The sequence below is a fragment of the Pleurodeles waltl genome, chromosome 4_1 (genome assembly GCF_031143425.1).
Source record: "Pleurodeles waltl isolate 20211129_DDA chromosome 4_1, aPleWal1.hap1.20221129, whole genome shotgun sequence".
NCBI lineage: Eukaryota > Metazoa > Chordata > Amphibia > Caudata > Salamandridae > Pleurodeles > Pleurodeles waltl.
In genome coordinates, this window is record NC_090442.1 from 859,275,805 (window position 1) to 859,290,135 (window position 14,331).

General features: G+C 40.7%; 1 protein-coding gene across 1 annotated transcript in view; it reads left to right on the forward strand.

Moving 5' to 3' along the window:
• The window catches only part of OTOGL (otogelin like), a 1,080,166-nt gene that overhangs the window by 506,861 nt on the left and 558,974 nt on the right, over positions 1-14,331 (forward strand). Inside the window, exon 23 of the mRNA XM_069227564.1 lies at positions 11,417-11,555. Coding sequence (XP_069083665.1) covers positions 11,417-11,555 — 139 coding nt within the window. The remainder of the gene's footprint in view (positions 1-11,416; positions 11,556-14,331) is intronic.

The window sequence follows — 14,331 nt, forward strand, 5'->3', positions numbered from 1 at the left end:
ATCCGAAGAAAAGTTCCAGGAGATCGGATTGGACTGGCGACTTGACCCTGTTGAATAGAATCTCCAGCAACACAACTAAGTCCGAAGGTGAACTTTTGACCAAGGCCTCCCGCGGGCTGTAGCCAAGCATGGCTCAATCGTGGTTGTCCTTAAACTTTGACTTTTCCCCAGTCGAGGTGCGACCAAATGATATTTGAATGCTTTGTGCTTTGTCTCCTAAGTTAAGCCTTGTTGCTCGTTGCCAAGCTACCAAGGGTTGAGCTGGGTTTAATTTATTGAGACCTAACTGGACCTAAGTGGAGGTTAGTGGCCTATTGCTAAGTGTAAGTTCTTACCTGCCCTTACCAATATCCAATTTTCCAACACAATCACAAAGGAAATCCACAAAGTTGGAAATCCCAAAAGGGAGCTCCTTATAAAGAGCAAGTCAGAGGTTAAACAAAAGCCCAGTCCTTAACAAGACAGACTGTAAAAGGATCGGAAAAACATCAAGCAACCTTTTTCCTATATCTGAGTAGACATTTCACCATAGGCTGCAGGAACTTTGGATTAAAAGGTTTTTGGCATGTACCAAACATGAAAAACTCCAAGGTCTCCAATCTTCAAATTTGGAAAGTAGTTTCTCACCCCCCTTTTTGTAATGGTATCCAAAATGGCCAACACAGCGGAAAACCCATGAGTTGTGAATTTTACTTGCTTCTCAGTATTACATATTAGTTTCATTTTATGGCATCCTCAGGCACTATATTTGTTTTCGTGCTCCTCAAATTCTCTAGTTGCAATGCAAACTTGTTAATGGATTTGGTGATAAGATGATATAAGCATTTCTGTTTTGAAATATCACACCTAGATATCCCACATCTAACCATGGCTCAGAGGATATTTCTGACCATGCCAAATAATAGTTTCATAAGACGTGACAGCTGAATCACCATGCTTTCTAACAAAACATTATTCTTAACAGCGTGTCCTTTTTTCAGTTGAAAAACTGAGAGACTGCTACTTTTCACCAAATTGTTTGCATTGTATAAAATATATATTTGCAAGCCCTCAGACCTAGAGCCCTATTTAGTTAGTTCAAAGACTCATGAATTTCCATTAAGACATTATCAGATGGAGAAGAATGGTAGTTTATCCCCATAGTCTTCAAATGTTTTTACAGATTAATGTTTTTTTTTGGGTTGCGAAAGTAGAGTAACTGATTACATCCCTTGTAGTGTGCATTTAAAGGTGTCCGTGATGGTTTGTATTTCAAAGTGTTTACAAACTTTAATTTTTAATTTTAGGCACTTCATTAGAGCTTTTTCTTAAAAATAAAATGTTCTACATAAAGATCAAGTTCAGAAATTGTTACTTAACATTGTATATACAAAGGCACTAGCATGGTCAGAACTAGTATTTTCTTGAATTGCAGGTTTTAATATTGTTTAAACCAAATGGACTAGAAAATAAATCTATTCCGAGGTAACCATTATGTACCAGGGAAAACTTGTATATGCTTTCGTCTTTGGATTTCATATTACCCACACATCATGAAGATGGAATTTAGAATACATATTTTAAACTTCTTTACTGGATTATAGTAACCTACATTAAACCAAAGAAATTACCTAATATTCTTGAGCGGTATTTAAAACTTTAAATTTATGTATTGAGGTGCAAAATTCAACAGCCCATATATATCTACTTATCAGGTAAGTTGTTATCTTTTTAACTACAATAAAAAAACCTTTCTCAAGTATGATTGAAACCACTGTGCTTTTGGAGTTATAGTGGCTTGAGACACTTGATGTGCATTTTTGTTATTAAGATATCCAGCTCTTTCTTGAAGCAAACTGAGTTCCTGTAGGAAAAAAGAATCAGCCTTTGCTGCTCATTAATAACGTTTATGAAACATTCTACAGGCATTTGCCAGAGACCATGAAAAGCATCACATATTAGTATAGACCTTTAATTTCATATTCCCAGTTGAGTGAGGAAATAGAAACAAAAAAGGACCAGAAAAAAATGTAAAATATGACATGGATAAATAAATGTGGGGAAGACAGATGCATTTAGAAAAGCACATGGAGTGGTAGATATCAAAACAATATTAATAATACTGTTTAAAAAATTATGAACCATGCCTGTCTCTGATGATATTGATGCTGAATCTTTAAAAAAAAGGACAAAACTTTACTACTTCGCTGTCTCTTATTTTCTGTAGGAACCTTCAGTGAACAAGGGGTGTAAGGTTCCAGCGATTTATGTCCATTAGAACAGAACCTGAAATATGCATTCTGCTTGGGTCAACCTATGTAAATGGATTAACCCCTGACACCCACAGTACATAAGAAGTATAATGCAGATAGGCTGTTCCCTTGAGAAAAGAAGGTCAATTCAAAAATGGAAATTTGAGGTTAAGAGTTGATATCCAGGGATTCCTTAATTTATTTCCGTATTTTTATTTGCGTGTAAGATATCAACACATATGGTGAAACTCTAAAGAAGCCAACACATGTTTCGTCCTAGTGGCAGGCATGCCTGGGGCTTTCTCAAGGCTGATATATTCTTTAGGGTACAAACCCAGAAAAAGAGAAACAAAAAGAAATCATATGAGCAGACAAAGGGGGTGATTCTGAACCCGGCGGTCCTTGACCGCCGGGGCCAGGGTCGGCGGGAGCACCGCCAACAGGCTGGCGGGGCCCCGCAGGGCATTCTGACCGCAGCGGTTTGGCCGCGGTCAGATGCGGAAAACCGGCGGTCTCCCGCCGGTTTTCCGCTGCCCTGGGAATCCCCCGTGGCGGCGCAGCTTGCTGCGCCGCCACGGGGGATTCTGACAGCCCATACCGCCATCCTGTTCCTGGCGGTTCTCCCGCCAGGAACAGGAACAGGATGGCGGTATGGGTTGTCGTGGGGCCCCTGGGGGCCCCTGCAGTGCCCATGCCAATGGCATGGGCACTGCAGGGGCCCCCGTAAGAGGGCCCCACTTTGTATTTCAGTGTCTGCATTGCAGACACTGAAATACGCGACGGGTGCCACTGCACCCGTCGCACCTTCCCACTCCGCCGGCTCAATTCTGAGCCAGCGTCCTCGTGGGAAGGGGGTTTTACACTGGGCTGGCGGGCGGCCTTTTGGCGGTCGCCCGCCAGCCCAGTGTAAAACTAAGAATAGCCGCAGCGGTCTAACGACCGCAGTGCGGTATTCTGGAGGGAGGAAGTCTGGCGGGCGGCCTCCGCCACCCGCCAGACTTAGAATGAGGGCCAAAATGTCCAGAAGTAATAATTTAAAGAAAAACACAACATGCTCCAACCATAACACATATATTTATATATTACTAAAAATAATAGTCAAATAAAGGGAACAATGTGACAAACGAGACCATACAACAGATAACATATAGAGAGATACATTACCACCATTAGATATTTTGCAAACATAATATAATTTGTTACAAATCAACTCACAAGATACATATTTTCAAACCTTTTTCATCATAGTTCGTCTTAGAGTGCTTAAGTTGGTTTTATATAATTATTCAAGTAATTTTGTTAACCAAGTGGTAGTTGTGGAAAGATTAAGCATCACATGTGAATCCATACATGAGATACAGAAGGTACAGGAATAAAGCAGCAGGAAGAATAATTTCTAGAAGAGAGGCTTAGGAATTCAGGTGGGAAGGTGAAATGCAAAGCTTACCCTTGGCTGGTTATGAGTGAAGGCTTTAATCTATTTCTGAAAAAACTAGAAAAGCACACAAGAATAATAATAGATGATCACTCGCAGTTATCTCAGCCCACACAAGATAAATTTCTTAAGTTCCAGGAGTGCATGCACCACGGCACGCACACTACCTCAGAGGTGTGCACACTGATAATCATCCAAGGTTATAGCTATAACCCTGAGAGGGAATTGTGTATACAGTGCTGAAGTTCCAAACATAGTGCAATCCCAGTCTAACACAGCATTGGCACAAGAAGGTATGTGTAGAATGTTGATAGTAATTGGGGAAGTGCAAATGGCATGTAAATCAACAACATAATGTTTACATCGCTATAGGTTTAACACCAAAAACTATGTGGAAAGCATTAGGGATAATTAGTGGAGTGCGATGAAACCACACTTCCTGAACATATTGTTAATGACACCTGGCAGAGAACAAGACAAAAGGCGATCTTGCTGCAGTGAGCATAGGCACAGTGTTGATACTTCAAAGACGTCATATTAAGTAACTGCGCTTCACTACAACAGCTTGAGAGCCAAATCAAATTCTGCGCGATATGGTAGTAATTGCAGTTTCACTACAATAGTCTGAGAGCCATATCAAATACTGTGTGCTATGGTATTAGAACGGAGTTAAAGAGACAAAGAGCACATACTGAGAGCAAGCATGACGGAAAAGTCACTCAGTGACAAATAACACAAAACTGTCTGGCCACGGTCAAGAAGTAGTAGTGTGGGTGCCATCGGTAAACAAATACCCGAACTTACCTTGATAAGAACTGATCGCTGGAAAATTCTGCAGAGGTGTCTGTACATGGTTTCTGCGGTCATTCAGCAAACTCCACCATTGCATTTTATGAGGGAGTAACTAAGGAAGTGCTTCGATGGTGAGCTTCCGGTGGGGTCACGAGTAATGGTAAATGGTTGAAAGGAGTTAGGCCATCTTGAAATAGTCCTGATATTAAGGAAAAGTTTAGGAGAACAAACGCAAGAAGGCTATTTGGTATACAAAAAACTGATATAGGATCAGATTGCAAATGTATGTACAAAATAATGTCTTCATGTGCACCATAACAAAAATGTGGAGTAACTCTCAACATCGAAATGAGGCCCAGAGCAAAGTCGTCCATCTTAAAATGGTCTTGGTATTCCATATAGGAGTGAGGCAAACATCAAAATACAGCCCATAGCTGAATCAGCCATCTTAAGTGATCTTGATAGTCCGAGAAGTGGGGCACTGATCAAAGAGTACTTTGGGGGACAGAGACAAAATTGTTTATAAACTAATACAGGATTATAATACACAAATAGAGTGTGTGCAACTTTATCAACAAGAGCAGAGTGGTAATCATGGTACAAACGTCCGGAGGAAAAGGGGAATATAAGAGAAAACAGTGAGAAAATAAGAGGAAAGTCCTCAATTCTGAGGTAAGGGAGGCATGCCCTAGATCAGAGGTCTTCAAACTTTTGGATGCCGGGACCCCCTTGTCAAAGTTTTCAGGTGTGAGGACCCCTTCCTGTCAAAAGTTTTTCTAGAACTTGATACTCCTCATCAGCGACAAGTATAAATGCCCCCAATATCCATGGCAAATCATTTTTATGGTAAGGGAATATTAGTAGACAGTATTTAGCAAATCAAAGGTTTGTGGGTGACTGTGGTTTGGAGTCAGAGACTTACTACACAGTTCAAACAAAAAATCTACCAAAAGAAGTGCCCAAAAAAATGCAATGGTACTTTATTTTTCTCAATCAAAACATAATTTAACAAAACTTATTTGGATGATAACACATTTCTGAACTAGTGTGATGGGTGTGCCTGTTTTTCTCCAGAGAGACGGTCAATTTGTGGATGTATTCTTGCTACTGCCATCCTCAGGTTGTGCTCCAACTCTAGTCTTGAACGGTACTTCGTCTTTAATACTGCCAATGATGAGAACCCAATCTCACATAAATATGATGAGCTAAAAGGCAGAAGAACCTTGACTGCAATTTTTGACAAACCTGAATGTTCTTCAGATATTGCCAGCCAAAATTCTCCCAATGAGATTTTGTTGAACTGCATCTGGAGAATACGGTCACTCTGGACCTCAATTAGGTCTTCCTGAAGGTGCCCTGGAAGACGAGTACCTGCACCCACTAGGAAAGGTTGAAAGACCCAGTCATTGACATGATCAGTTTCCTCAGGAAAGTACTTTTCTAAACTGTCCCTGAGAGAAGCCAAGTGATTTATTATGACCTCAGCAGCACTTTCAAGTTCATATCCTGTGTCCTCAAGAGCTTCTGCTAAACAGGGGAATGCCTCAAGCAGGCCATCTTGAATTAGTCTTCTCCACAACTCCAGTTTCTTCTTGAAGGCAGATGTTTTTTTGTACATGGTGAAAGACGTACTTTCAGCTCCTTGCAAAGACAAATTCAAGGAATTTAATTTATCAAAGATGTCTGCAAGGTATGCTAAAAGCACAAGCCAACGGGGATTACATAGCTGTTCTGCTTTGTAGGGGTCCACATCCAGAAGGAACTGTCGTACTTCGTTTCTTAATTCAAAAATACGATTCAGAACCTTCCCTCTGGATAACCATCGGACTTCTGTATGGAAAAGCAAACCATCATGTTCGGCTCCCATTTCGGCACATACAATTGCAAACAGACGAGCTCTAGGTGTGCCTTTATGAAATTAACAATTTTCACAGCAGAATTCAACACTTCCCCAAGTTCTCTATCCATGTTTCGGACTGCAAGGGCTTCCCGGTGTATCAGACAGTGGGTCCATAGAATATGAGGAGCCACTTTCAACACTTTAGCTTTTAGGCCTGCCCTAGCCCCACACATGGAAGGAGCACCATCGGTACAGATCCCAACACAGCTCTCCCAATTTAAGTCATTGGAGCACAGGAAGTCATTGAGAATATCAAACAGGGCTGCTGATGTTGCATGTCCCTTGATTGGTTTACAGAATAAAAAATCTTCCAATATTACAGTTTTGTGGCAGTATCGGACATAAGCAATTAAATGAGCTTCCTTGGATAAGTCAGTTGCTTCATCCAATTGCAAAGCAAACAAACTGGATTTCAAGCGTGCTATGAGTTGTCTGTGGATGTCCTCTGACATGTCAGAAATGCGACGGCAAACTGTTGTGTCTGAGATGGGTACCATTTTAAACTTCTCCGCTGCTTTTTCACCAAGCATTGTCCTGGCCATGTCAAGAATTGCTGGAAGAATCACTTTTTCCCCATCTGTAAAAGGCTTTTTGTTTTTGGCAATGTGGTATGCCACTTGGTAAGAGGCTTTCAAGGCATTTGTTGGCGTGGAGACCAGATTTTTCACAGTGTCTTTTTGGTGGATGATGTCTTCCAGCTTTCTGGCAAAAAAATCAGTATTTTTTCCTACCAGTAACCCATATGTAGTTTCCAAGTGACGCTTTAATTTGTTTGGTTTCAGACTTTCGTTAGCCAAGGTCATGCCACAAACCACACACTGTGGCCTGATTTCGCCATTTATGGTGATGCAGGTGAATCCAAAATTCAGATAGGAGGTATCATATGACCTAATTTTACCAGGTCTTTTCTCACCGTCTGTTTCAGCCTTTCGTTTGAATGCCCTACCATCTTTTTGCAGCAGGAAACGATCCATGGTAAATGTATGTTTGACCTACGGTACAAAATTCCAAAGTTCAATATTACTGAATAGCTCAGACTTGCTGCTACATGCGGAATAGCTGTCTTTTTTCAAAAAACTCTTTGCAGTTCTCAGAATGTCTCAAAAAATCTTCTTATTTTCTTTAAAAACACAAATAACACTGTCAGTTCCTTCCACATGATTAACTCAGAAATTGCAGCAGTCGCATGTTGAAGAGGAGGGCTTTGGGCACCGACATGTTTTTATTTACAAATTAAGCACTGCATAAGCAGGTTATCTGGAGCAGAGGTGGATGGGTAGCTGCATGCAGGTGATGTCCAGGGGCAAGAGGTCTAGATTTTGAATGTAAAGAGCCAACCCAAAAGAAAACTACCAATCTATGCTGGTACTCTGTGTCCTCCATAGGCAGGGCACTGGAATTAGTCAATTTTCTTTTTCTACTTTTCCACATAATTAAGAATTTTACACATTTGCAAGACAAATAATTATCTGATGCATAATCTGCAAATGTTAAAAAAAAATGCTTCCTCTTGCCCCTGGACAAGCTGTTCAAAAGTTACTAAAAAATACAGCCAGAGTCTTGCCTTGCAGTGAACCCATTACTCCAGACGGTTTACTACATGTGCGTACGGATGTTTTCACATTATACATCATAATATGGCACCAAACAATGCAAGGGTCTGCACCTAGTGACCTAAAAAACCATCACCTATGAACTCTGCAAAAAATATTTAGCACATTCAATAAAGAAGAATGCAGTTGTCATAAAGCAGCAAATATCAATGCAACAACCAACACATAACAAAATATCAACCAGCACCTAACATCCTGGTATTCACAATCCGTAACCAAAACCCAACACCTGCACATAACAACCCAAAGTTTTGCTCCTATCTAAAGGCGAGCATCCTACAGTCCTAAAAATAGCAAATATACCTTGCCACAAACATCCAAAGAACCAGCAATCTGCTACTGTTTTTTTTTTCCTGATTGAAAATATACTGCCCACAAATTGAAAAAAAATGTCTCCTCTACAAAGCATTGCACAGCTTTGTATTTATGGCCCCAGTTCCCGGCATTTCCTTGTTTTCATTCTGCATTCTCTCTGATTGGAGGACAGTTGTCAATGACATTTCATTATTTCCAACGTCCTCCAATCAGAGAGAATGCAGAATGAAATGCCACTCTCTGGAATCCAAAACGAAGAGCAAACGTTTTGGATTCCAGTTCAAGGCAGTTCGAGGCAGCCGAAGTGCGGAATGCGCGACCCCCTTTGATTGACTTCACGGCCCCCGTGGGGGTCGCGACCCACACTTTGAAGACCACTGCCCTAGATGCTACAGCAGAATCAGTGGGTATTCTCTTCTGCATCAATGATGTCACATTATAAACCAATCATGGGCCTTGTAATTGGCATTGATCAGTGTGTCAAGTTGAGATTAGCAACCTATGGTTGTGTCTTTCAAAAATATTAAATTTAGAGGTAGATAGCAAAAGAAAAAGAAAGGAAAGGATTGCGAGGGAGACAGTGTAGGTACAGGAATAATGTGTAAAAACATCAACACCCTTCAAAAGCCCATGGTGTAATGTAAACAATAGTGCATTTCTGCATCGTTATTCAGGCCATATGTCATGGTACCCTGTCTCAATATAAGTTCACTCTTCCTTCTTCTCAATGTAAGTTCTCTGTTTCTACTTCAAGAGTGTGTTTTGATATGCTCCAGTTCAAAGACGGAAAAATTATTGTTGTGGGGGTTATATTTCTGACAGTGTTCTGTTAGGAGAGGACCTACTTCCAACTTTATTAATGTTCCGATAATGTTCCAAAATCTGAATCCGTAGTGGTCTCATGGTGCTCCTGGCAAGGGCATATGATAATGTAGATGACATGACAGCTATTGCAGTTGATCCAGTCCTTAATTTTGACTGTGATTTCTGGTGAAGGTGAAAAGCTCAATTTATTTTTAGGCCAAATTTACAGTCTTCGCAGTTATGACATGGGTAAAGCCCCAAGATTTCGACAGAAAGAACTTGGAAAATGTATTTTGTCCACAAAATCTGACTCACACAATATTTGTTTAAGATTCTTGGATTCTTCTGAAACTCATTTGTGGAAAATCAGCAAAGTTTTTATTTGATTGAAGGGTTATTTATTACTAGATAAAAGTGTTTTTTAGGACTTTCCGTATATAGTAGTGGCCATTATAAAAATCTGCAGGGAACCTTGTAGTCAACATGTTGTTTGGAAGAAGCATGTTGCCACATTTTGTAGGCTTGTATCATTTGCACCTTTAAGCATATGTTTCATGAGATATCTTCGCTGTTCCAATCTATGCACCAATTCTTTTGAACAAGTTTGTTCAGTATTATCCTGGCTACAATGTCTCCTAATATATTGGATTTCTCACTGAGGGATATTACTAATCGTGGTTAGAGGATGACAACTATCAACTCGTAATATGGCGTTAGCTGGGGCGGGATTTCTATTCAATTTTGGTGTTCAATTTTCCTTTTTTGGCATAAATGGTGATGTCCAGAAAGTTAATCTCAATGGTAGAAAAGTGTGATGTAGTCTGACTATTCCACTAATTTGAGTTGATTTCTTGAAGAAATTATTTCAACAAATTTGACTGTCCTTGCCAGATGCACAAAATGTTGTCTTATTTTCTGGTCCATTGATCTTCACAGATTCTCCACTGCAGTACCTTCTGTTGTAATGTGGATATCACCCTCCTTGGGGCTTAGTATAGATCTTGGAATCTAACAATAGGATAGTTGCTCTATTCTATTGGAGTCCACCAATAGAATAGTTGCTCTTCTCACTACATGCTCCTTTCCTTGCTGGTTGCAAATCGAAGACCATTTCCTCATTTGATATTCATCTTGCCAAAATGATTATTTTGGTATACTATTCATCCCCTGGCCGTCTGGGTAGACATTTATTTTCGAGGTAGTTAAGAGCATGATGTAATGCATCATTTTGGTTGCACAAGAGCCTAGAAATATGTAGAAGAGGCTCCTTAACCAACTTAAATACGTCCAATAACTGATAGACTTCTCATCTTCCTGCAGGACTATAATCCTATTGCCCACTCATTGGAAAAATCTAACTTCACTGTGTAATCAGATGTTCTCCTATTAGTATAATGTTGTTGGGTTGACATCCTTACTTTTTGTTCTAAGCTCAAGAAACATTATTTTTAAATATAGTTCAGTTTCTGTCAATGGAAAGCTCCTATAAAGCTATGCAGTCACAGTACTGTCGTCTCCTACGTACTGCAGAAATATGTCTTCTATCAAAACTTTAATTTTCCACTTCTGAACAACCGCGCATTGTCGGCTAGAACCACACTTTACAGCTGTCTTATTTAATGCCTGAAGTAGAAATAAACATATCAAAATGGTTTAGTGAGGCATGTTGACAATATAGCCTTGCCTGTAGTGCCACGAACAGCTTGTAAGCCCCTCTGGTGTTTTTAAAATCTCACAAGTGGGCGGTGTAAGACTGAACTTGCCCCACGTTATATATTTGATTTTTGACACATTTAATTTTTCAGCAGTTTTGTCCTGGATTTACCTAAATCCCCTTTATCCAATACCTCTGCACGTTTTAGGAGACAAACACATAATGTGTTATTTTGGTTAAAAGCTTTTTCACTCTAGCAGTTCATCAAATGCGAGCAAACTAAGTCCATAAAATAAAGTATGAAGAGAAACTACAAAAATGTATTTACTTATATTTGCACATTTTATTGCTAATTATGTTATGCTAATTTTATTGCTAATTATATTTTGCTAACCTCGATCGAAAACAATAGAGCACTCTACAAAAGCTTAGAATACAACTCTGGATTAAGTACACCAGAGCAATACAATGGGGAAAGTGTGTAGGGAAATGCAAACGTGTCTCTTCGGGTGAGGTAAGAGGCTAGAGAGTTGTGTTGTTAACAATTGTAGCTAATGCGCTCCATGAAGAGGAGGAGTAAATTACTGAGTGCATTAGAATACGATTAAACATTTAAAGGAGAAAGCCTTTGACATTTCAGATAGTTTACAAGTTCATGCATTTCTTTTATAGCGTATGTCGCAGAGGAGTATTCAACTGCACCAACTACCCCTGCCCTGCTGTTTGTACAGTATATGGTGATCGACACTATTACACTTTTGATGGTCTGGAATATGATTACGCCAGTGAGTGCCAAGTATATTTAGTGAAGGTAGGAATAACATTCATTCAATGCACATTTTGATTATATGTGACCTAAAGAAATATGTTCAAGGTGCTGAGGGGCATATTTATACTCCATTTGCGGCGAATTAGTGTCGTTTTTTTCGACGCAAATTCGGCGCAAAACTAACGCCATATTTATACTTTGGCGTTAGACGCGTCTAGCGCCAAAGTATGAGGAAAGAGCGTCATTTTTTTGCGTGAACGCCTTCCTTGCGTTAATGAGATGCAAGGTAGGCGTTCCCGTCTAAAAAAATGACTGCGCCGCAAATGCGTCGTATTTATACTCCCGGGCAAAAATGACGCCCGGGAGTGGGCGGGGCAAAAAACCCAGCATTTGCGCCGGATTTTAGCGCCTGGGTCAGGGCAGGCGTTAAGGGACCTGTGGGCTCAAAATGAGCCCACAGCTGCCCTCCCATGCCCCCAGGGACCCCCCTGCCACGCTTGCCCACCCCAGGAGGACACCCAAGGATGGAGGGACCCACCCCAGGGACATTCAGGTAAGTTCAGGTAAGTATAATTTTTTTTTTTTTTAATATTTTTTTTGGCATAGGGGGGCCTGATTTGTGCCCCCCTACATGCCTCAATGCCCAATGACCATGCCCAGGGGACATAAGTCCCCTGGGCATGGCCATTGGGCAAGGGGGCATGACTCCTGTCTTTACTAAGACAGGAGTCAAGTAAATGGCGTCTGGGCGTCGTTAAAAATGGCGCAAATCGGGTGGAGGCGATTTTTTGCGTCAACCTGACTTGCACCATCTTTAAGACGCCCTAGCGCCATTTTTCCCAACGCCGGCGCTGCCTGGTGTACGTGGTTTTTTCCCACGCACACCAGGCAGCGCCGGTCTGCTTGCGCCGGCTAACGCCATTCAATAAATACGGTGCCCGCATGGCGCTTCAGAATGGCGTTAGCAGGCGCAAAACGTTTTGACGCTAAACTGCGTTAGCGCAGTTTAGCGTCAAAAAGTATAAATACGGGCCTAAATGTCTTCTTCTAATGCACACGAGTTAGTGTAGCATTCACAATATAGTCATAGAGTCTAGCTTTCTTGCTTAGAAACATAAATTGCATGGGCCTGATAGAACTAGTATAAGGCAATTTTGCCCTTTTGCTGGTACAAAATTGCCATTTAGCATACCAATCAATGCATTGATCCAAGTTATTATGGAATAGCTTTTGTATCAGTCCGAGGCTTCTCGTGCTTTGTGTTGTCAGAAGTATCTAGATACATCAGACCAGCTATGTTACTAGGGTTACTATAGTGCTCAGCCTGCCATTGGTAGGACCTCGTACCCCTATCAGCATTTTGCTGGCTTTGTTACAATATGAAATAGTTGTTGCGATTTTCCATTCTTTATAAACAATTTAATTGTACTTATCCACAGTTTGTTAGTAAGGTGACATGTCTCACTTCCACCATATTTAAGATGCTCTGTGTATCTATGACTTCCTGTCTTTTTCTCATTGTGTTTTTGTGGAGAAAGTGCATACTTCCCTGTGTACAGTACGTATTTATTTCTCTTTACATTGTCACCCATCAAATAGCACAAAAAGATTTGTAATGATTCTCAACCACCAAGCAAATTCAAGGTCAGAAACTTGTAAATTTAATGGCCACCTATATTAAGAAACATATGTTTTAATCCTTAAAAATAAATTATAAAATTATTGGTGACTAGGAATCCCGAAGCATACAAAACAACTATGATCCTTGTCAGTATGACAAGTGTGTTTGTACTATTTGGATGGCAAGTCGATGATTAAAGCCAAAGCCAGGATCACAACACATTTTACAATACCATGGTACCGATATGTTTCCCTCAACTGTCTTGTAGTTTGTTAGTAAAGTGTACCTAATTTCTTTTTGTACAAGTCGTTACTTGAGAAAGTCTCACATATACATGTAGCGCTGTAGCAAAACACTGCTTAACATTTCACACACTTCCTGAAAGTTTTACTGTATTTTTCACAAAGGCTACTGTTATGTTTTGTACCTGAAGTTATAGTGTTTACTGAATTCTATTATGTTATGTTATGTTATGTTGATTTGTATAGCACGCTAGGGGGTATCCAGGCAAGGCAAGGTGTATATGTGTGTGGTCCCAAGGTGCTTATATGAAGAGCCAGGTCTTCAGCTTCTTGCGGGACTCAATAATTGAAGAGAAGGCTCTAACGTGTTTAGGGCGGTCATTCCATGTCTTGGGGAAGGTGTCGGAGAATGAGCGACCCCAAATATTGCTTTTGTGGATGCAAGGTGTATGTTTGAGTGAGAGTGAGGCACAGATTAGGTGCCTGGTGGGTTAGAGAAAATGTACACGGTTGTTCAGGTATTATGGTCCTGTGTAGTGTAGGGCTTTGTATGTGTGTGTGTGAGAAGTTTGAATTGGCTGTGCTTATGAATGGGAAGGCAGTGAAGCTTCCTGAGGTGTGGTGTGAAGTGGGTGGGGAGTGGGAGGTTGAGTGGGAGTCTTGCAGCTGCATTTTGGATGGTCTGGAGTCTGTGGAGGTGTTGTCTGGAGATTTTGGCGTACAGAGTGCTGCCGTAGTCCATCCTGCTGGTGATGAGTGCTTGTATTACAGTCCGTCTGGTGTTCTGAGGCAACCATTGGTTTTTGGCATCATTAGTAGAATGTGGAACCAGGAGGTGCACACTGAATTGTCTTGAGCAGTCATGTTGAGTTTGTCATCTAGGATGATCCCTAGATTTGTTGCATGGTCTGCGGGTGTTGCTCCAAACTCTGACAGCCACCAAGTGGAATCCCAT